Genomic DNA, 24,628 nt, shown 5'->3' on the forward strand with positions numbered 1-24,628 from the left:
TATGCATTTGTGTATGTATGTGTATGCATAGATGTGTGTGAGCACATAACTAGCTGCCTCACTGTCTTTATACATTTATGGATGGATGGATGGATGGATATATAAAAACCTGGTTGCCTGGCTATTATTTATTTTTTTTATGGATGTGTGTACACACACACACACACACACATATATATGTATATATATGTATGTATGTATGTATGTATGTATGTATGCTCATATCTTTCCTTGTTCTGAGTGTTAGACGTGATGAGCCAAAAAAAAAAAAAAAAGAAGTGAAATAAGGTCACCTGTATACCAAATCCTATATTTAAAAAAATGAGTTCTTTCCTCCTACTCCCTTCCTCCCACCCTATCTTACCCCCCACCCCACCCTACACCAAGCTTGAAAAAGGCAGTCTTAGGATAAATCAAAAGCAGCCCTCCTTCCCACAGCAGGGACCTGAACATATGGACCTCGTTACCCTGAGAGGTGTTACAGGCTGAAAATATAAAGAAGTTCAAGAAGGGTTTAGATAAATTCCTGGATGGCAGATCCATAACAGGTTATTAAGGGAAACTGCAGATGTTTGGAGGACATACCTCAGCTTCTGAGGTCAGCATCACAGAGGACTAGTGTGTTCCCCCTCCCCCAGTGTCCTTGGATGTCCCTGTCAGAGACAGACTCCAGGGCTGGATGGCTCAGGAGGCTGGCCGGAGGGCATAGCTTTGGTTCCTCTGCCACCTTGCCATCTGTGTCGGTAAGCGGGAAAACAGGACAAATCACCCTTGTTTTCTGCCCTCCTTCCAGCCTCTCCCCAGGGCAATCCTGTGACCTGCGTCTTGAGGAGATGCTCAGTCCAGAAATGGGCTCTACCTGCTGATAGAGTCTGAGCAACGGGGAGGTGAGCCAGGCCAGTCTGTTAGGCAACACTATTCGAGGCACAGAGACAGGGAAGCCAATCCTGTCCATGGCACTCTGAGGAATCATGACAGAAGCTAAGGAATAGGATCACTTCCTTGAAATGGCCTTTAGTCCTAAGTGAGTTGACAGGTATGGTGATGGAAGAGCACCTGACTGAGTTTCAGGGACCCTCATTACTGACTGTGCCATGAATTAACTGCAAGATCTTCACTGAGTTACCTTCCCTTTTGGGGGTCTGAAATTTCCTCCACTCTGAAAGGCGAGAACTGGATGATCACTAAGGTGCCTCTCAATTTATCCTTTTAATAAAAAAGTGTTAAATGCTTACTGTGTACAGAGCACTGGGCTAGACAAACTGGGAAAGAAAATATAGTTTGGATAATGAGCAGGGCGAGGAAAAGTGTCTAGCTACATGATACTTACTGTAAGAAGTGATGAAGAATTCAAAGAAATTTAGGAAAACTAGCATGACTGATGCAGAGTGATGTCTGGATGGCCACAGAGTAGAAAGGAGTTATGTATAATATGCAATGAGACTGGAAAGGTAGTTGGGATCAAGCTGTGAAGGGCTTTAAATTCTACACAGAGGAGTTAACATTTTTTTTCAAGAGGAAATAGGAAGCTATTGGAGTTTATTAAGAAGGGGAGTGACATGATCAGACCCTCATTTTAGGAAAATCCCTTTGGTGAAGGAATGATTGGACTTGAGGTAGGAGACTCTTGTAACAGTTCATTACAATGAATTATAGTAATAATATTCTACCTGTTAGGGTATAGGGAGAGAAGGGAGGACTTTACATACCTAGCACTACGTGGTGGAAAAGGACAAGGCTACTTCAATAACTGCTGGCACTAAAGCCAAGTCCTGACATGGTGCAAGCAACAAAGGTCAGTGACCACGAGGTTAGACAAATTGACATGAAATAAGTTAAAATTCACTTCAAAGTCCATCTCGGTAGAGGCTCCACTTTAGGTCTGCAACTTTCAACTATTGGTAAGAAAGGGTAGGAGTCAGGTCCAACATTCAGCCAAACTCTTAAAAAGCCAAATCCATCTTTAAAGCCTCCTTGTCTCTCTTTTCAACGTTCTGTCTCCCTTTTCTATTGCTCTCTAAAAAGTTCTGTTCTTTCCTTGGCTTCCCTGAGACCATCACAGACGTTCAGAACTCAGGCTTTTCCTTCCTGGGAAGTGCTCCAGGTTCCTCTCCTTCTCCCATCAAAATTTATAATTCAGTATCCCATTTATTTAGGGCCTTTCTGTCTACTAATTTCTTATAATGTGTTGAGTTTTGTTTTGTTTCGTTTCGTTTCGGAAGCAATCAGGGTTTAGTGACCTACCCAGGATTATACAGTTTAGTTAGTGTCTAAGGCAGAATTTGAATTCATCTCCAAGATGGTGGAAGAAAGACATTAAATGTATAGAGCTCCTGATACAATCACCCCCAAAACAGCAATAAAAGAAGCCCTGGAGTGGAAAAACACACAAAAATATGGACTGAGATTATTCTCCAGCTATAGATAGATTACAGGGGGCCCTGAGTAAAGAATTCATCTCCTCCTGACTTCAGAGCTAGTACTTCATCCCCTGTGACAGGAACTGCCCCACCCCCATGAGGTGTTAATAGCAAATAATGGCTTATCACCCCACCCTAGGTAATGAATTAAAATTTATTAGGGGAGGGGTCTAAAGTTCTTTAGTGTCCTCCCTCCAAAGGAATGATTTTTGGGTGCTGAGCTGATGTTTCTAAGTTTCTTAGGCATGTGTAGATTTCACCTACTTTTAAGTAAACAACATTTATTAAGCACCTACTATAGCAAAGCATTTATTAAGCACCTACTGCATTCAAAGCAGTGTGCTAGAAGCTGAGATACATACATACAGATGAAAAACTACACAAGTAGTATACTACTTCTACTACTGTAGTAGAAAAAAACAGATAAGTACTGAAATAACTAGAAAATAACCAGATGCACAGGACAATTCAAATGGAGTGGCCTAAAAGATTCCAGGAGAGGAGTAGAGGCCGGGAGAAGGGGAAGATGAATCAGAGGAGACTTCCTGGAAGAAGTGGTATACTGAATCTTTTTTTTTTTTTAGTGAGGCAATTGGGGTTAAGTGACTTGCCCAGGGTCACACAGCTAGTAAGTGTTAAGTGTCTGAGGCCGGATTTGAACTCAGGTCCTCCTGACTCCAGGGCCGGTGCTCTATCCACTGCGCCACCTAGCTACCCCGGTATACTGAATCTTTTTTTTTTTTTTAAGTGAGGCAATTGGGGTTAAGTGACTTGCCCAGGGTCACACAGCTAGTAAGTGTTATGTGTCTGAGGCCGGATTTGAACTCAGGCACTCCTGACTCCAGGGCCGGTGCTCTATCCACTGTGCCACCTAGCTGCCCCTATACTGAATCTTAAAAGATAATATCAATAGATACAGAGAGTCTCTGTTCCAGATTGGGGGGTGTGGTGGGGGTGAGGTGGTGGTTTGAGGAGAGGAGAGAAATCTGGGTAAATGCCCAGAAATGGGGGAAGACAAAGTTGTGGGATTATGAGCAGTTCATATGGATGAATGAAACACAGGGTGTATAAATGGGGAATATAATTAAGTCAGTCTGTAAAGGTAGACTGCAACCAGACTGTGAAGACCTTAAATGCCAGGCTAAGGTGTTTATATTTTATGCAATTGGGGAAGAAGGGCCTTTGTGGAAAAGGCATGATTAGATCAAACCTGTGGATTAGAAGGTTATTGTGCCATCCGTGAGAAGGAATTTGGAGAGAGAAGAGATTGGAAGTTAGAGGGACCAGTTAAGAGACTACCACAATACAATAGTCCACATAAAGGGTGATAAGGGCACAACCTAGGATGGTACCATAAGGAGTAAAAAGGAAGAGACAGATGCAAAGGATATTCTGGAGGTAGGACTGAACTTGGCAACTGAGTGAGTGTAGGGGTGAGGGAGAAGAAAGAGTCAAACATGACTGACTCCAAGTTTTTAGGCCTGGGTGACTGGGAGGATACTGGTGACATTAATTAGGAAAAAAGTCAAGAAGCTCGGAAGATGAGAAGATCTTAGAGGAAGGAAGAGCTTCAGTTTTGAACATTCTGAAAGCGTCAATAGGCTATCTTGGCAGAGGTCTAGTAGACAGTAAGCAATTGTGGAATGGGAACTCAGGCAAGAGTCTGGACAGACTGGAGACTGAAGGCCTAGGATCCATTCTCATATAACTAAGCAAATGGGATAATATGTGTAAAGTGTTCTGCAAATCTTTAAGTGCTATAGAAATGTTAACTTGTGTTATTATAATGTTATTATTACTGGTTAACTGAAGCCATAACTGAAGCACCCCTTTTCAAGGGGGGGCAATGTGAGAGGAAAGAAGTGGGCAGAGGCCAGAGATTTCCTACTCAATGGGGTGGGAAGAGGAAGAAACCAGAGGAGCTGAAGGAGTGGTCAGATAGGTAGGAGGGGAACCTGGAGGAAACGGTAGGTCAGAAGCTGAGAGAAAGTAATTCCTCAAGGAGGAGGGAGTTGATCAGATGCTACAGAAAAGTCTGGGATGCTGAGAGCAGAAGAGAGGCCCTTGGATCTGGTGATCAGGATGTCATTAGTGACCAGTAGAGCAAAGGAACCCAAAGCTTGTCACCAAATGCATAAATGACCATGAGTGTCTAAGAGCCCATTAACCCACATGCTATATTTACAGACACAGATCTGACCTTTCATGTGCTTCTATCCTCTTCTAATGCTTGTGTTGTTTGTCTGATCTGGATGGTGAGATCGCTGGGAAAGGAGCGCATTTCTATTTCACAATCTCAATGACACTTAGTTCCTTGTACATGCTCAGTGGGCCTCAAATAAAAGTAACAAACCACTAGTTTATAGATTACCAGACTTGTTGCCGGGAACCAGAGGGATGCCTCAATGGCATAATTAATATCCCTGGCTGGCATTAAGTGCCCACGTCACCTCTCCAACAAGACAACGTTTGTCACCAAGTGACTGTCCTTTTTGTTTTTTGTGGTTGTTCCCCCTCATTTTTTTTTCCATTCAGTGGTGTCATGCCAGATAAAGCCCCTGCACCACTTCTGGAAAACCAGGGCCTCTGAAAATACTTCCAACCATAACAGATGCCACCATGGCTTCCCCAAACACAAGCATTGGAATAAATGGCTAAAATTAAATTACTGGGAAATCCCAGAAATAACTTCTGGCACTCCCGGTAAATGCTGACCAAGACATGATGGGTTCTTAGTATTTTAAAACCTTTGCCCGGGTCATTACAGGAATTCCTTGATGAATAGTGAGCCCCCTCTCCCTCTGGCTGACCCCCTGGAACAAGGGTGGGGCTTGTTGGCCTAGAACTTCCTGGAGAGAAAGCAACTAGGGCTGATCTGCTAGGCCACATTCCTTTGAGACTTCCTACAGTGTCCTCACAGTACCTTCCTTGTCCTATCCTAGACACCTCTGGGTATTGGCCAGGAAGCCCAGCGACCTGGGACACTGCTACTTTCTAGGAGGGGCTCCCAGATGTTTTTCATTTAGACTCTATTTTTTAGGAGGAAGCTCCTCAATAAGAGGGCTAGCACCATGGAGGGATGGAATGGGAGATCAATCATGTTATGATTTGATATGGGCGGGGAGCAAGGTGTTGCAGTGGATAGAGCACTGGCCCTGAAGTTGGGAGGACCTGAGTTCAAACCTCATCTCAGATATGTAACAGATGTGTGACCCTGACCAAGTCACTTAACCCTAAATGCCTTAAACATCCAAGGCCATTTCCAGTTGTCTTGATATCTATCTTGCCAGATGGCTCTGGAGGAGAGAGTGAAGTTGGTGACCTTGCATACATAGCCCTCCCTCATTTAAATCCAGTTTACTGCAAGTCATTGATATCACTTCCTGATGTCATGGTCCTCTTCAAGAACAAAAGACAAATAACAACAAGAACAGCAATTTGATACATGGCAGAAAGTCCTACCACACTCTGAAAGATTTACCCACACAGTACTTTTTTACTATAAACTCCATGAGGGAAAGGGACTGTGTTTTCCAGTCTGTCTCTCCTTCATATCAACAGTATTCTGCACAAAGAACTTAATGTTTGCTGAATGAACAAAGGGCCGAAAATCCCACCATCAAGGTTGAATACTGTCCTCTAGAAGGTCTTCTTTCAAAATGCTGACCTCCCCAGAATACCTAACAAATCAAGTCCTTACAACTTCACTGTAAGTGAATCTTAGATTGCCTTCTTTGAGCCCAGGGATATTCAGATGGAAAGGGAGATGCTGACATTTACGCAGCCCTTTGAGTTCTTTATATAAATGACCCCATTTGATCCTCGCAAAACCTTGGCTGATGAATGGATTACAGGCATTATTATCCCAGTTTTCCAGATAAGGAAATTGAGGATCAGAGAGGTTAAGTGATTTGCTCACAGGAACCCAGATAGTCAATGTGAGTAGAGAAATTTAGCTCAGATCTCTCCTGATTTTAAGCTCAATGTTCTTTCTAATATAGCATGTTGTAAAAAAGAAAAGAAAAACAAAATACCAGACTGGTAATTAGGAGATGATCATGGTTCTATCTAGAATAAGAATAGCTATTAACTAGTTCTGTGATGTTTTTTAAATTAAATTTTAAAAAAATTAACAAAAAAGTATTTTTTTCACTTCCAACTATCTCTCTCCCTATTGGGGAACCCTCCTCCCCAAATCTTTCTAACAGATACACACAGCAAGGCAAAAGAAATTTCTGCATTAGCCATGTCTGAAAAACCATGTTTTAATTTGTACCCTGAGCCTGATATTTCTTTCTCAGGAGGTGAATAGCATGCTTCATCATTGGTCCTCTGGAATAGTGGTTAGGTATTGCACTGCTAAGAGTTCTTAATTATTTGATCTATCTTTACAATGTTGTTGATGTTGTTATTGTATAAATTGTTCTCCTTGTCCTGCATACTTCACTCTGCATCAATTTATACACGTTTTCCTAGGCTTCCCTGAAACTGTCCCTTTCATCATTTCTAACATAACCTTCTTAGATCATATTATTACTCTGCACCAAGCACTAACCATTTCCCAACTGATGGGCACCCTCCCCACAAGTTTCCAATTTAGATATATGATCTTCAGGAAGTAATTTCCTTTCTTTGGGCCTCAATTTCCTCACCTATAAATGAGAAAATGGATATTGAGGGTAACTAAGGGCCTTTCTAGGGTTTTTTTGAGGCAATTGGGATTAAGTGACTTGCCCAGCATCACACAGCTAGTAAGTGTTAAGTGTCTGAAGCTGAATTTGAACTCAGGTCTTCCTGACTCCTGGGCTGGTGCTCTATCCACTGCACCACCTAGCTGCCCCCTTTCTAGTTCTGATGTTCTTTGATTCAATAGGTGTCTAGTAGGGAGGGGTTGCTAATGAAGAAAAGGGAAATGAAAGGGAAGTGGCACAGAAAAGGTAACACAATGCACGAATGACAACATTTGTCAGCTCCACACTCCTGTAAAGACCCAATATAGTACAGGAGACCCTACGCTTCTTGTTCCAGTTCCACAAATTGTACAACTAGCACAAAATAGCACTTCTCCAGACAGGATTCCAACTACAGAAATTTCCAGAAGAGTCCAATCTCAATTAGGCAATGGACTCAGCAAGTAGCAGTGTTTCCCAAGTTTGACATTTATAGAGTTCCCCTGGTTCAGAAAACACTGTCCAAGGTGCTGAACATTTGGAGGTGACACAGCAGGTATTGCCCCAATCCTTGACTAATATGCAAAAGAGAATCTTGAAAATGGGGAAAAAATAAATCTCAGTAACATCATAAAAAACCCACAAGACAGAAAAAATATAATCTAGAGATCCTTTGATAATTTCAGGAAAATGAGAGCCTCAGTGAAAAATTATAACAATCGTACTATAAGCAAAATCACAATCAATATCTCTCACATTTCTGTAGCATTTTCCATCTTTACAATGTTTATGTGAGGTAGATCCCAGGAGGACTGTTATTCCCACAAAACAGATGAGAAAACTGAGCCATCCTCAAGATTAAATAAATTAACCAAGACCACAGGATATTAGATTTAGGGCTAGAAGGCAACTCAGGTACCATCTAGTTCTTCTAAATTTGTTATTGTTTTTCAGTCATTTCAGTTGTGTCCAACTTTTTCTGACTCCATTTGGGGTTTTCTTGGCAAAGATCCTAGAGTGGGTTGCCATTTCCTTCTCCAGCCCACTTGACAGATGAGGAAACTGAGGTCAATAGGGTTATGTGACTTGCCCAGGGTCACATAGCTAGTGTCTGATGCCAGATTTGAACTCAGGAAGAGGAGTCTTCCTGACTCCAGGCTAGCACTCTATCCACTGAGCCACCTAGCTGCTTCTCATTTTACACATGAGGAAACTAGGGCCCAGGGATGCTGAGGAGGTTGTCCAAGGTCACAAAGGTACTAGGAAAAGCAGTGGGACTTGAACCTGGGTCCTCTGATTCCAAAGTCATTGCTCTTTCTACTGTTCTATATTCTTTCCTTTATACCGTGAATGACTATGGTAAAGAGTACCCAGGATTATGTGGAAGTTTGGGGTCACTTTTAGGGCCCCTGAATTGCTCCCCTCTATCAGGGAAAGGGGGAGGTAGCAGTCAGCATTTTCAATGGAATTCCAAATTTTATACTTCAGAGAAAGGATGACTAAGCCCACTACTGAAAAGGATTAATTAAACCAACTCTGACAGTTGCTTGGGGATATTGGTTCTACTTGGATTCTTCTCTGTCCCTTCTATATACTATGCCTGCCATGAATAAGGACACAAAGTTGCTGGCTGTTGCCAGCTGGATCAGGCAGTTGGTATTTTAGAGGAACTCAGACGGATGGTAAAGTGAATGCCAATTTTTCCAGGTCAGCAGGCTTCCCTGGGGCTTTTGACAATGGCTTTCTAAGGCCAGAGGGCAATGTATTCTCCAAAATATGGTGCCTTAACCCCTTTACCCTTGCCTCCCTGAATCCTGTTTCTCTGTTGACACGTGGGCCACTGATAATGGCTGGATGAAAAGGAACACAGAAAGGGCAAATAGCACAAGGGAAGGGAACTGTCAGCATGGCTCTATCAGCCCAATTTGAAAACTACTGTAAGGCCAGAGACCACAGTGTATGGAAGCCACAGAAATCTAAAAACTGCACTCATGTGGTCCTTTCATACACCTTAATCTGGGGCTGTCCTGGATGATGAGAGTTTAGGAAAACAGAGGAAAGGACCCTTCACACCCAGGGCCTTCCCAGGTGATTGAAGTCCAGACAGATGTTGTCCCTTCTTTCCTGTGGAGGAGTGAAGGGATAAGCAGGACATCTCTAATGACAGTAGATCTCAGAATGCAACCCCCTTGTGTCAAGGGAAAGCTTCTTACCCCGCTGGGCATCATTTTCTAGCATACTCACAATTGTTGTTCTGCTATGTCTGACTCTATGTGACCCTGGGGACCATACTACTCATGGGGTTTTCTTGGCAGAGATACTGGAGTGGTTTGTCATTTCCTTCTCCAGTGGATTAAGGTGTACAGAGGTTAAGTGACTTGTCCAGGGTCACACAGCCAGTCAGTGTCTGAGGTCACATTTGAACTCAGGATGATGCATGTTCCTGCCTTCAGGCCCATGCTCTATTCACTGAGGCACCTAGCTGCCTTCTTACTCATGACAGCTGTGTTCAAAAGGTATCTGAGCACTGTGGGTAAATTTGAAAAATGCTTTAGAGCTTTCTTTGCCTTCCTGAGTATACAACTGTGCTGGCCCTAAATGCTGCTACCACTTCTAGGACCTAATCCAGAATTTTAGAGGGGACTGGTTTCCTTGGAATCACTAATATGTGACATGTAAGTGTACTCCTCGTGTCCTTTTTGTGCATGACACTCTAGATTCTTTGTATATTCTCAGAGAATCGTGTAGAGCTAGCTCTAAGCAGTGTTTCTGTTTGATTTTGAGATCTAGAACTAGATTTGTTCAGTGAATAGTGCACTGGGCCTGGAGTCAGGAAGACCTGAATTCAAATCCAGCCTCAGCCATTTACTAGCTCTGTGACCCTGGGCAAGTCACTTAACCCTGTTGGCCTCAGTTTCCTCATCTGTAAAACGGGAATCATAATAGCACCTCCCTCCCAGAGTTGTTGTGAGGATCACATGAGATAATAATTGTAAGGTGCTTTAGCACAGTGCTTGGCACATAGTAAGTGCTATATAAATGTTAGGTTTTATTAGGATTATGATGGCTGAGCCTTGAAATTCCTCAAATGGTAAAAGCCAAGTCTTTAACTCCACAATGAGGGATTATATTCTATTTTCCTTCACACATTTGCTGGTCCAGCCAAGCCAGCATTCTTAACTGTTTCTCATAGTCAGCTCTCATCTCTTGTATCTGTGCCTTTGTTCTGACTGTCCCTGGGGCAAGGAATGTCAGACAATGTCCCTGCTTGCTTCTACCTCTTAGAATTGCTAGTTTCCATCAAGGCTCAGATCAAGTACCACCTTCTACATAAAGCCTTCTCTACTCCTTCCCTTTATCTGTATCTATTCTTTTTAAAAATGCTTTTTGTTTCCCCTGGCTAAGATTGTCAGCTCATAAGCTTCTCCAGGGCAGGGCCTATTTAAAATGTTATTTTTGTATCCCCAGTGCCTAACACCGTGCTTAACAGACATTTATTGAACCACTGATTAAACTATATTCCACCAATGGAATGCAATGATTTCCATTCACCATCAGGTATCACTGACTCATAGGTCTCTAGAGATACTCAACAGGGAGAAAAGGGGCTTTGAGTGCCAAGCCGAGGACAGTCACAAGGCATAAAGTGCAAAACAGGACGAGGAGAAACTGGGGTGCTCTGAAGACAAATTTTGCCCCTGGGAAGAATCTCCCCTGTGGACTGCATTGAAGAGCCTGTTGCCCTGATTTCCTTGACTAAGTGGGGCACCTGAGGATTTCCAAAGTCCTTTCCCCTGACTGCTGGTGGAATTTGGAAACTTGACTTTTAGAAGCACATCTCTCTCCTCCTTCAGAGACTACCCACTGTGGGGGAGAGAAAACTGATGGATCCTAAAAATAAATTCTCTCCCACTCGACTCATCTCACTCAGTCTGACACCATTGCCAGGTGGGGTTCTACTTGTCCTAATTTCCCACCTATCTTTAGCAGCAACTTAATGAGGGAGAATTCCTTGCTGGGAAACAAAGCACCACCTAGCTACTAAAAGGTATAGGGGAAAAGGCAGGCAGGCCTGGGATTGTGGGGGGGGAAGGGTCACATCTTTCTCTCATGCTCTTGATAATAAATAGGATCAGTAGGCTGCTACAAGCTAGGGATTTAGTGACTGCTTCATTACAGAATGAACTAAATCCAGCAATTCTCAGGCTGGGAAATTGTGGTAGGATGATGGATGGTAAGCATGGAGGGCTAGGAGGTCTCCCATCTCTAAGTTGTGTCTTTTCTATCCTATGATTGTTTTAAGAAGGGACCTTCAGTGGTCTGTGACCAGAAAAGGGAGAGAGGAGTAGTGGAGAGCTCACTGGATTTATACTCTGGGAGACCTGATTTCAAACTCTGGCTCTAGGATTCATTAGCTGTGTGACCCTTAGTAAGTCACCTCCCCCTCAGTTTCCTCCTCTGTAAAACAAGGCAGGTGGACTAGATTCCTAATATTCTTTCCACTTCCAAAAGCCCAGAATTCTGAAATTCCACAATGAATGATTAATTGCTTTGCATAAAGCATTGTCCTCTTCCAGGACCCTTAGTTTACTGGGCAAATACTTCCTGGAGGGACAACACACTAACTCATACCTAAGTGCGAAAGACTGGGACAACCTCGTATAGGCTTAATAGCGTGGGAAATCCCAAAAGGCTACGGTCAAGGTCAGGATACTGGGCTTATTCACCTTTGCATTAATCTGTTTAGTAGGGTTTTTTGTTTTTGTAGTTTTTTGTCTAATTCTTCATGACCCCTTTTGGGGTTTTCTTGGCAAAGATCCTGAAGTGCTTTGCCCTTTCCTTCTTCAGCTCATTTTACAGATGAGGAAACTGAGGCAAACAGGGTTAAGTGATTTGCCCAGGGTCACCCAACTTGGAGGTATCTGTGGCCAGATTTGAATTTAGGAAGAGTCTTCTTGACCCTAGGCCTGGTGCTCCATCCACTGCACCACCTAGCTACACCCCCTTGCATCAATCTAGCACTTTAGCAAAGGGTCTTGCACCTAATTCAATTCGATTTTACAAACATCTCTCAGGGTTTACTATGTGCAGGGCACTGGGCTGGCCGCCAAGAGGATACACAAAGATGAGTCAGACCCTGTCCCTGCCCTCAAGAGCTAGTCTAGTAAGAAAGGTAAGGCAAGGACAGTGGGAAGAACTGGATGATCCTCTAGGAGAGGGATTTGTAAAGCATTATGCAGGCACAGATGATTGCTACCAGTTGGAGGTTAATAGGGAGGGAGCCTCATGGAAGAGGTAACACTCAAGCTGCTGGGCTTTGAATAATGGGCAGGATTTTAGAAAACCAGTTTGGTGGGAATGGAAGGAAAAAGGACATCCTAGGCAGGCGATGACGGGTGGGGCTTATTAGAAGAATAAGGTAAAGTCCCTTTTGGCTGAGCAAAGACTAATGAGAAATAAAACTGGAAAGGTAGGTTTAAACTAGAGCAGTGGTTCTCAAACTTTCTGGTAAACACTCTTAAAAATTATTGAGATCTTTCCCCTCCCCCCAAAGCGCTTTTGTTTATATGGGTTATATCTATTGATATTTACTGTAATAGAAATCACATCCTATATCATACATATTATTATGAAAATAATTTTGACTTTGCAGACCCCTTGAAAGGGTCTGGGGGGCCCTGAGGAGTCACAAGATCACGCTCTGAGAACTGCTGTCTAGCATGCCATGGGATTAAGTTTGAACATTTTTTTCCCTATAGCCAAAATCAGAAAGAACCAAAAAGGGGCAAAGGGCTAGACATGGAGGGCACAATTTTGTAGTACACAAACACATTTAATTGACTTTATAATTTAATCTAGGGATAACCCTAATAGGAGGTTAAGGAATTAGTCATTCTCAGTCCCCAAGATTTTCAGCTTTTGATGAGTGGTAATAATTTAGCTTTATAACATTGCTTGTAAGGTGGTGGTTGTTATTGTTGAATCATTTTTCAGTCATGATGTTGTCATTTCCTTCTCTGGATCATTTTACAGATAAGGAAACTGAGGCAAACAGGGTTAAGTGACTTGTCCAGGGTCACACAGTTAGGAAGTGTCTGAGGCCAGATTTGAACTCATGAAGATGAGTCTTCTTGATTCCAAGCCCAGTGCTCTATCTACTGTGCCACCTAGCTGCCCATGCTGTGAGGTAGTACAAGTTTGATTATTCTGATTTTCCCAAAGAAGACATTATAGCTTAGAAGGGTTAAATGATTTGTTTGGGGGGGGGGGGTCACACAACTCTTAAGTTGGAGAGCTGGGTCTCCAACCCAGGTCTTCTGACTCTGAGACTACAATTCCACAGTATTTTCCATAAAAAAGGCCTGACAACTTTTCTCCAAAGAATAGATCTTATATCTCTCTGCTTCCTTTCTTCACTCCACCTCTACAAGTTCATTTATAGGCTCTATGATTTCACAACTTCTAAGCTTTTTTCCTTTGGAGGAGGAAATGACTGGAAAGATGAAGAGGTTTGACAGAATTCAAGTCACTGAACCTCCTATCGATTTTCTCCTCTGTAAATGGCAGTAGTAACAATCACCTCATTGCATAATGGTAAAGGACTGTGTCAGGGTCAGCACTGGAAAGGGTCAGGAATGACCTGCACAAGACTCACATCTTCCAGGGACGCTGTTTGGAGAAGACCCTTTGCATGTATGAGAAAGCCAAATTGGAGGACTCAACAACAGCCACTGACCTCAAGCAATTAACTCACAAGTTGACTTCTGAGGGTCTACAGGATTTCACTGGGGAGAGGTTAGAAGGAGGGCTGAAAACAAGGGTGGTTTGTCCCATTTTCTCGCTTATCCATATAGATGGCAAAGTGGCGGAGGAACCAATGACCATCTAAAAAGGAAAATTCATCTTCTCCCCTTTCCCCCCTCCAGTTATTGGGACCGAAGTGAAACAAAACAATGAAAAGAATAGACCCTACCTGGATATTTCTGGTATTACTTTGTGGATTGGGGTTCTAATCTCTTACAGGCAAATTATCTTTTCTCTGATCTACAACTACAGGTTGTACCTACTCCTAAACTTGACCATCTATTCCTACTCCTTATGGTCATGGTCCCCTTGGCTAGCCATCCTCACAAATATGTGCCACTGATCATCAAAGTGAAAGAGAGATACAGAAGATGGGGAGAGAGGACAGGCTGATTGGCCCCCATCCTTTGTTGGTCAAGGAATGAACAAATAATTATAAGGAATCTATTCTGTATAAGGCACAAGCCATATGTTGGAGGGGTAGAATCCACTACTGAAAACAGAAATCAAAATCCATGATGTCATGGCACATTACATGAAAGTCAGTCATATCACTATTTGGTGTCAACCTACTTTTTCCAACCTCAACTTAAGATATTTCTTCACTAAACTGAATGACTCACCATCATCCCCCAAATATAGCTTTTATGCTTTCCCGCCTCTGTGACCTTTTGCTCACTGTTCCCCATACCAAGAATGCACTCAAATACTCTTACGTCTCCCCTGTTGAATTCCTATGCATATTTTAAAGTCCAATTCAAATACCACCTCCTCCAGAAAGATTTTCCTGAAAATCTCTACCCACTTTCATCTCCAGTCCTTGACCTTTTCTCTTCAGATATAACATAGTACTCTGAACCACTCTTAGGCACCTGACATGTTTTATGTTGGATTATAGTCATCTGAGTCTATTTTGTAGCCTCATACTTAGCTATAAGCTTCATCATGACTGGGACTGTCTTTTATTTAAGCTTTCTCTCTCTTCTAGTACCTAAGCCAATGCACTATAAAAAGTAGGCGCTTAATAAATGTTTCCTGAATTGTCAAATTACAGAATCACAGCATTTCAGAGCTTTTTTTGTTTTGTTTTGGTGGAGCAATAAGGGTTAAGTGACTTGTCCAGGGTCACACAGCTAGTAAGTGTCAAGTGTCTGAGGCCGAATTTGAACTCAGGTCCTCCTGAATCCAGGACCAGTGCTTTATCCACTGTGCCCCCTAGCTGTACCTAGTTTTAAGGTGCCTCAGATGTTATATAGTTCAGCTTATATATGAACAGGAAATTCCCCCACAACTGAATAATCGAAATGAATAGGTCTGTATGTGTAGGCTTGGGTGTGTTTGCGTATGTATCTTGAATTGGGCATTTGTTTATACACAATCATATCGTTTTCTAATGGTCTTACTCCAATTAATCTTTTTATTCTATCTAGACTCAAAACTCTGTAGGCAAGGACCATGTCACTTCTTTATCTTTTTGCCTTGACATCACCTGGCATAGGGCCAGACACTTGGCAGAAACTCAATGCTTATTGACTGAATGTATATCTGGACATCTATACAACTTCTATTTAGCTTCCATCTTCTCTACTGGATATCATTATTTGGAAGAGGAATTAGATTTCTTTTGTTTGGCCCCTGAGGGCAGAAGGTAAGAGAAAGGTAGAGTTTATCTCCTTTAAAGTAGAATTTTCTTAAACTTTAGTATTATCCAGAAGTAAAATGGATTGTTTAGGTAGGTAGTGAGTGAGACCGGAGTCCAGCATTGAAAGTCTTTAAGTAGAAACTGTGTGTTCTCTCATCAGGGAAGTGATTGAGAGGAATCTCTATTCTTGTACCGTTTGGACTAGATGACTTCTGAAGTCCTTTCCAATTCTAAGAATCTATAATTCTAAGTAAAAAGACCTCTAAATTGAAAAAGCAGAACAAATATAGTTGGGAGGGAAGTGGAGTCCAAGATAGGTGAGCAAGAATCTAGCTGTTCCAGGCCAAAATAAATTATATATATCAGAGAAGTGAAAGAACTTGAAGGTATGATCATTGAACCAATGTCAAAAATCACTGAGAACTTGTAGATAGGTACTGAAAAGCTTAAGATGGCCATATGTTTCAATTCTTATATAAAGGGGGGAAAGTATATTTTTGAGATCAAGAATTATGAGGCTGACATCCATGTCCAGCAAATTCTGGAAAGGATTCTAAAGCAGATGGTTTATGATCATTCAGAAGAGGAAGTAGTGATTACTCGGAACCAGCATGGATTCACTAAGAAAAACCTGCCAAAATTAATCTCATTTCATTTTTTGGATAGGTTTGCTTGCTACAGACATCCTGTACCAGGATTTCAGGCAAGACCTCTGACAAAGCCTCTCAGCACTGGATGGCAATTCATTATGATGACTTGTCCTTGTTTGAACAGTCATACTCAAAGAATATCAATAGACGAGTGTCAAACTAAAGTGGTCTCCTCGTCCTTGTCATGTTCAACATTTTTAGCACTGACTTAGATGAACACAAAGTAAGCATACTTGTCAGATTTATGGCTAATATAAAGCTGAGAGAGATATTTAATACATGGAATAGCAGGATCAAAACCTTAAAAGAAAACGGATGCACAAAGCATTAATAAGACTTATTTTGTAAAAGATAAAAAGCCAAAAAGAAAATGAAATTTAATAGTAGTGAATGTAAAATCCTGCATTTAGGTTTAAAAAAAACCCTAAACTATAAGAATTGTGCCTTGAAAAACACAATATTGGGCTTAACTTCTGTTTGATTACATATAAAAAATATTTATGATGTGGTTGCCCCCACCGCCAAATTAACACAACTTCAGGCTGCATAACTAGAAATATAATGTCCAATAAAAAGGATGTAATAGTCCTGTTGTATTCTGGGGTAGACAGACTACATTTTAAGAGTCACTGACAAAAGGGAATTTATGTCTTGGAGAAAGCAAGTGAATGAATCAACTTGAATCCATGTCAACTAACTATTGAAGGGACTTAAACTCCATGGTTAAACTGGAAAAGAGAAGACTCAATGGGACATGACAGATATCTTCAAATATCTGAAGGCATGTTATCTCAAAGAAAGATTAGATTTATTCAGTATAGCTCCAGAGAATAGAAAACTAAAGTCTTCATAGCTACAAGTTACTGGGAAGTAGATTCAAAGCTCACTTTCTAATAATTCCAGTAGTCCAAAAAATGGAATAAGTTGTCTTGAAAAGTAGTGAGCTCTCCTTCTGACCCTGGAAGTATTCCAGGAGAGATGCTGTGCCCTATTGAAGGTTCTTACACTTTGATGGAAGTCTGGATTGATGATCTTCAATGGCACAAATCACAATGAGAAATAATTCTGGGCCACATATAAGAAGTATAGATTTTATCCTTACAACAACCCTGAGGTAGATGCTATTACTATTCTCCTTTTATAGATGAGGAAACTAAGGCTGAAAGGGCACATACCCAATAAGTGTCTGAGTTAGGGTTGGAACTTCTAGGTTTTCTTTACGCCGAAGTCCAACACACTCCATTGGCCCACCTACCTACCTATTAATAGGAAACAATATGTGCCTAGAAAAATATAAATGTAAATAAAAAATGTATGCCCAGTAATTTCTAGGGTAGGGCATGGGTCTTATATAGAGGGCAGTTTATTGACAATAGAAGTGGCCTCCAGAAGGCACAATGGAAAGGCAAAGAGTGGGGTAGGAACATCAGAGGAGAAAGCTGTCTCTGGACAAACCTGTCCGTGCTATCAGAAACCAAGCATTCTCTCTGGCATGGTGAAGTTCCCTGCCTCATTTTACACAGTTGTGCCATCTGAGGCTTTAAATGTGACTAGCTATGGGATTCTATCTCTACAATCTGCTTTCCACAGAAAATAAATGTTCTGAGACCTGACTTAATGAAACAAATTAATTTGGAGAATGGATATCCCATTCTCTTGTGAAAACACGCACACACACATACACAGCATTAGTGTGATGGGCAGCTAATGCTTCCATTAGACTTTAAAATATCAAGAGGAAGAACTCTTTGGGAGTTATAGACTCTGTTGAGATTTGAAATAGTCCAATGAATCAGTCTAATAGTCCAGGGATTGGGTAATTAGAAGCCAGAAGGTTCTTTCCTTTTCATCTTATTCACTGAAAGTTATCCTACGAGCCTGTGTCCTAATAATATGCAGCTCTCAGACCCTGTTGCTGTTGTGGTTTAGTTGTTTCAGTCACATCTGACACTCTTTGTGACCCCATTTGGGGCTTTCTTGGCAAAGATACTGAATTAGTTTGCCATTTCCTTGTTTAGCTCATTTTATAGATGAGGAAACTAAGGCAAACAGGGTTAAGTGACTTGCCCAGGGTCACATGGCTAGTAAGTATCTGAGGCCAAATTTGAATTCACGAAGCTGAGTCTTCCTGACTCCAGGCCTGGAACTCTATCCACTGTGCCATCTAGCTGTTGTTGACCCCATACCACCTTACAATTGACTATATGCTGTCTTATTTTCTTTTCTAGTTGTTTGTGTTAATCTAACTCACCCAGCTAGATGATAAGCTTCTTGAAGACAGGGATTGGTATATACATTCCTGATATTACCCACAGAGCCATGCACATTGTATGGGAGGTATTCAAGAAATCCCTTTTGACTCAGAAGACAGTGCACAGCCATTAGTTTTTCCAACTATAGAAGAGAATGAACATAGCTACCTCCCAGGCTACCTCATAAAGAAAAGAGATGACAAACAACAATAGGCTAAATACTAGCAGTCACCAGAATGTCAGAGTTGGAAGAGGCTTTCCAGCTAATCTAGGCCAATCTACTAATTTTACAGACAAGAAAACTGAGATGCAGATGTGGAAAGTGATTTGCTTAAGGCCTTGGCTAGTTTGGGCCACCTTAGCATAAATAATGCTACTTTCCATTTCAATAGCTTGTGCTTATCAATGTACTTTATCATACATCACATTACTTGATCCTCATGATAACACAAAAGTACAGACCAGATAAATATTACTGCCATTTTATAGATGGGAAAACTGAGACAAGTGACCTGTCCAAGGTCCTGCACCAGATCAGCAGTAGAATGGAACCTTGCCCAGGTCTCCTGGATCCTAGTCCGCCATGCTTCTCCATATACAGAAACTTACCATCTCCTGATGGAAGTTGGGACTCTACTGTCTAGAAGACTCTAATGCCTTTATGTTAGAGATGAACAAACTGAGGCTCAGAGTAAGGTCAGTAAACAACACAAAGTGGATTTGAATTCCTACTGTACCACACTGCCTCCTCGCTCCTTCCTTACAGACACCCTTCCTGAGCAAAAGAATCAGACCATCCTATGAAAATAATGCTAAGAGAAACCCTTGCTGCTGTCAAGCAGCCCTTCCAGGTCCTTACAAAGCAAGGGGGTTCAAGAATTCAGCCTTGGGGGCAGCTAGGTACTGCAGTGGATAAAGCATTGGCCTTGGAGTTAGGAGGAACTGAGTTCAAATCTGGCCTCAGACATTTGACACTTTACTAGCTGTGTGACCCCGGGCAAGTTACTTAACCCTCATTGCCCCATAAAAAATAAAAAATTAAAGAAAATAAAGGGACTGCCCCGTTTAGTTTTAGGGGACAGCTAGGTAGCACAGTGTATAAAGCACTGGCCCAGGAGTCAGGAGGACCTGAGTTCAAATACAGCCTCAGACACTTGACACTTACTAGCTGTGTGACCCCGGGCAAGTTACTTAACCCTCATTGCCCCATAAAAAATAAAAAATTAAAGAAAATAAAGGGACTGCCCCATTTAGTTTTAGGGGACAGCTAGGTAGCACAGTGTATAAAGCACTGGCCCAGGAGTTAGGAGGACCTGAGTTCAAATACAGCCTCAGACACTTGACACTTACTAGCTGTGTGACCCTGGGCAAGTCACTTAACATTCATTGCCCTGAAAAAAAAATATAAAAGAATTTGGCCTCACTGTAGATATTTCCAAGTCAGAATTAATCACTGAATATCCATTGGAATCAATTATTTTTCCCTTGCTACCAGATCCCGGGATTTTGGTCAAATTTCCACGGGTTCTTTTCTTTGGCTTTAATGACTGCTGGGTCCCAGGCAATGTCTCTTTAACTCACTGGTCTTTGAGTCTCCATGGAAGCTGTTGTCCCCCGTAGAGGGATCTTCCTTGGACTAGCCTGAATAAGTACAGGTACCACAGGTGTCTGGGTGTGGACAAGGACGCTCTTCTGTTTTCAAAGAAGACTTACCTGACCATCACTCCTTATTCCCATCCTCCTCCCCTCCACCCCAACACAGCACATATAGACACACAGATCTCTCCCTCCTCTAACTCTTATACCCTTTGCTGCCTACTCTGAGCTTCCCCATGGGTACTGTAAATGAATGACTGCCAAAGGTTGCTGGCACTGACTCAGGGAGGCAGAAGAGAGAATTCTCTCGCCTGGTGCTTTAAAAAAGCCACCCCAGGAGGCAGCTGGTGGCATAGTGGATAAAAGAACTGGCCCTGGATTCAGGAGGACCTGAGTTCAAATCTAGTCTCAGACACTTGACACTAGCTGTGTGACCCTGGGCAAGTCACTTAATCCTCATTGCCCTGCCAAAAAAAAAAAAAAAGCCACCCCAAGCCTGGAGGGTACAAAAGGTAGCATGGTGTTGTTAGAAGAACACTGGCCTTACAATCAGAAGACCTGGGTTCAGATCTCAACTATATTTACTGGTATAGAGGGTCAAAATAATTTATCCCCTTTCAGCCTCAGTTTTCCCATCTATAAGATGGCTAAAAAAATATATACCGTATCTAGTTCATAGCACTGTTTGGAAGCGAGTGCCTTGTGTATGTATGTACGTGTGTGTGTGTGTGTGTGTGTGTATTTTTTGGTTGGACAATGAGGGTTAAGTGACTTGCCCAGGGTAACACACCTAGTAAGTGTCAAATGTCTGAGGCTGGATTTGAACTCAGGTCCTCCTGAATCCAAGACCAGTGCTTTATCCACTGTGCTACCTAGCTGCCCCCAAGAGATAAAGATTCTTTCTTTTGGGGGGTGAGGCAGTTGGGGTTAAGTGACTTGCCCAGAGTCACACAGCTAGTAAGTGTCAAGCCGTAGATTTGAACTCAGGTCTTCCTGAATCCCGGGCTGGTGCTTTATCCACTGCGCCACCTAGCTGCCCCTTGTATACTTTTGTATATTTCAAGACATTTTTCTGGCCCTTGAGGACCTACAATAGAATATGGGAGATAAGACACATTTGCAAATACCTTGAAACAAAATAAGATGCAACAGGCATATGAGAGAGGTACAAAGCACTATGAGAAACTTGCTCAGAATTCCTATCCTTGGGATGGCCATGTGGTGGGACTGTCTCTTTGGGAGCCCTAGACACTGACTTTATTCACCTATCAACCTCATGATGGTGGAAAGATTGTGAGAGGATTTAAAACCATCTTGGGTTGATCCCAGGTTTTCTATTTCATAGGATGGCTTTAAACCCTCCTTGTGTGCCTTAGGAGCAGCTTGGTTGGTAACACTCACTGGGCACTCAAATAGCTTCAAGTTGCCATGTTAACTTGTGGGCTTCATCTTCTCAACAAAAGTGCAAGCTTTTCAAGGGCAGAGACTATGTCCCAGTCATATCTTATCCCCTGCAGGGCCTACTGTAGTGACTCACAAATAGTAAGAGCTCACTATAAGTTTGCTGACTGACTGACTAAAGAAGACACAACCTAAGGAGGTCAGAATCTGTGTGCAGGGGTGAGCACTGTACGTGGGGAGAGGCGGGGCCTTGTAGCTGGCAGCATCATCACTCATGGAGCTTGGCATCATCAGTGGTTCTGCCTGGGGGGATGACCTACATTTGCTATCATCCTCAGATCTCAGGGCATCTATCTAGAGCAATTTATTTCATTATCTGCTCTATTCTGTCAGACTCACTGAGGGAGAAGAATTCATGGGCTCCCTGCCAGTGACTCTGGGTGACAGTCCAGGGTCAAATTTTATGAAGTCACACAAAATCTCTCTCTCTCTCTCTCTCTCTCTCAACACACGTACACACGCACATACAAATATGTGTGTTTATGTGTATATGTGTATGTAAATATTGTTTTTCAGTCATGTCCAACTCTTTGTGATCCTACTTGGTGTTTTCTTGGCAGAGACACTAGAGTTGTTTGCCATTTCCTTCTCCAACTCATTTTACAGATGAGGAACCAAGGCAAATGGGGTTAAGTGACTTGCCCAGGGTCACACAGCTAGTAAATGTCTGAGGCCAGATTTGAACTCAGGGTGATGAATCTTCCTGACTCCAGGCCTGGCACTCTATCCACTGTGCCACCTAGCTGCCCATTATAATAAAGTGGTACGATTTGCTTTCTGGCCAGGACTTGACTGTAATTGGGAACAAATGCACAGCTACAGGGCATCACTTAGAGATGGAGGAAGATAAAAGAACTGGATTTGGAAATAATATCATCATATAAATTTAGAATTATTCAAAATTCCTGTAATTTCACACACAACAAAAAAGCCTATAAACTGATACCATGAAATGTCCCACAGATTCCTAGCAAGATCCTGAGCCTCCCTGGAGTTCTGGAATATATTCCAAAAAGGCTCTGCTCTAGGCCATTAGGAACCGCAAAATCCTAGGCCTTAGGAAATGAGATGTGTGCATCTGCCACAAGGCACTTAACTCCAACTCTGAATCCTTTGTGTGAAAGTGGAGTGTCCATACCTTTATGAAGGGCATTCTCAGCCTAACAGCAGGCACACCTTGGAGGGCTTTTCCAGACTGTAACTACAGAGCAGGGAAATTTCTCCATATGCAAGCAGTCACCTTGTACTTATGCCTAAGTGTAAGCTTTCACTGGATCATCATTCCTCAGAGGCTGGCTGCCCCTTGCTTCTGGATCACCTCCCCCTAAAGAAGACTGGTTTATATAACAAGAAATACTGAACTAATCTACGTTAGCCTAAGCCATATATATGGAAGGCAAATATGCTGAGTTAAAAGATAGAAGAGCATTCTTTTTTTTTAATCAAAAAGTATTTTACTATTTTCCACTTACATGTAAAAAAATAGAACAGCATTCTAACATCAAATACGAAGAACTGGGAAGTTATTTAGGCCATAGTTAGTCTCTCCAGTAGCCAAGAGAGCAACAAACTGATTACTTAATATTTTAGAGTAACTGTTCAAATGTTACTAAGGTCAGAAGGAACCTTGGGAGACTTTCTGTGTTTAAATATGATCTAGTAGCTTTGGATGGAGAGAATCTGTTTTTGTTTTTTAAATAAAACTGTATTAATATTTTCTGTTTTTACATTACCTACATTCTTTTCACAGTGAAGTGACCAGAACACTTTGAATAGAATTGGAAAAAGGGACACAACTGTACTGACCCATACATTATGCATTCATGTTACTCAGCTTCAACTGGGCCCTCACTGGAGCAAGGTGGTCCTTTTATTCTTCCTTAATTGATTCCTGATTGCACTCCCCACCAAGGCTTTTCCAAACCTCCTTTTTCCTTTGTCCAGCCTCTCAGCTGAGATCCTTGTCTCTTCCTTTACTGAGAAAACTGAGGCCTCTCATTCTCCTTACCTCATCACTTCTCGACATCATCCCCTACACTCACCTTCTTTTCCCCAATCTTGGAAGTGACCCTTATTCTTGTCAAGGACAATCCTTCATATGTACTTTTTATTTCATTCCTCTCCTGCTGATTGCGATTTCAGTTATCCCCTCTCTCTTGTTAATCTTCAACTCCTCATATTTACTGGTTCCTTTCCTATTGCCTTCAAACATGCCAAAGTCTCCCCCATCCTTAAACAATATTTACTAGACCTGCCATCTGCTCAAGTTATTGTCCTACAGCTCATCTCACTTTCTCAGCCAAACTCTAAGAAAAACCTGTAGCTGTCCTTTACACAGAGCAGCATCACATGCCACTCACTCCTCAACACTATGCAGTCTAGCTTCTGACCTCGTCGCTGGAAGGAAACTACTCTTTGCAAAGTTATCAATAACTTCCGACTTGCCAAATCTCATGGTCTTTTTTTCAGTCACATTTGACACTGTTAACATTTCTAATTTCTTTCCTTGCCACTGGCTGTTTGTGAGAAGCACATTCATCGATAGAACCTCATGAGGCATAGTTTTGAGCTTGGCCATACAGGATACTCCTAGAACCTAGTAGCAACCATCCTTTGTGGGGATCTAATCATTGAGGGCAAGTGCTGAGTTAGGGTAGTGTTCAAGTCGGGGGTGAAACATAAGCAACGCCTACAACAATGTAAAATTTAAAAGCCACTAAAAAGAAGTACCTTCTGTTTCTGAGTGACCCCTCAACACCCAGTCATTTCCACTGTTACCTCATCATCTCAGCAGGCTGAGAAACCACAAGAGACAAACCCTGAGTAGCACCATGAGAGGAAAAGAAGTGGACAAAGGAGAAAGAAAGCCAAAGACTCAATCTTTCCTACCTCCGATCGTTTCTTCTCCGTCGGAATAATTTCTTTGTATGTGCAATCTCTGCTTCATGGGGCATTGGATGATAACCCTGCATTGGGGAAAAGCATTTGTCATCAATAATTCTGAGAGTGAGAAGCTCCCTCATGTACTAAATCAAATCCCTATGGGTAAAACTATGTTTATTATGATTGATAAATAACCACAGTAATGACTAGCATTTGTATCACAACCTCACAAGTATTGTCTAATTGGATC

The 24,628-nt window shown here is 42.0% G+C and overlaps 1 protein-coding gene across 4 annotated transcripts in view; it reads right to left on the reverse strand.

Annotated features, from left to right (window-relative positions):
* The window catches only part of CTIF (cap binding complex dependent translation initiation factor), a 509,051-nt gene that overhangs the window by 222,048 nt on the left and 262,375 nt on the right, over positions 1-24,628 (reverse strand). For all 4 annotated transcript variants that reach the window (XM_043966134.1, XM_043965952.1, XM_043965891.1 and 1 more), the window contains one exon: positions 24,385-24,461. In XM_043966134.1, coding sequence (XP_043822069.1) covers positions 24,385-24,461 — 77 coding nt within the window. The remainder of the gene's footprint in view (positions 1-24,384; positions 24,462-24,628) is intronic.

This window comes from Dromiciops gliroides, chromosome 1 (genome assembly GCF_019393635.1).
Source record: "Dromiciops gliroides isolate mDroGli1 chromosome 1, mDroGli1.pri, whole genome shotgun sequence".
NCBI lineage: Eukaryota > Metazoa > Chordata > Mammalia > Microbiotheria > Microbiotheriidae > Dromiciops > Dromiciops gliroides.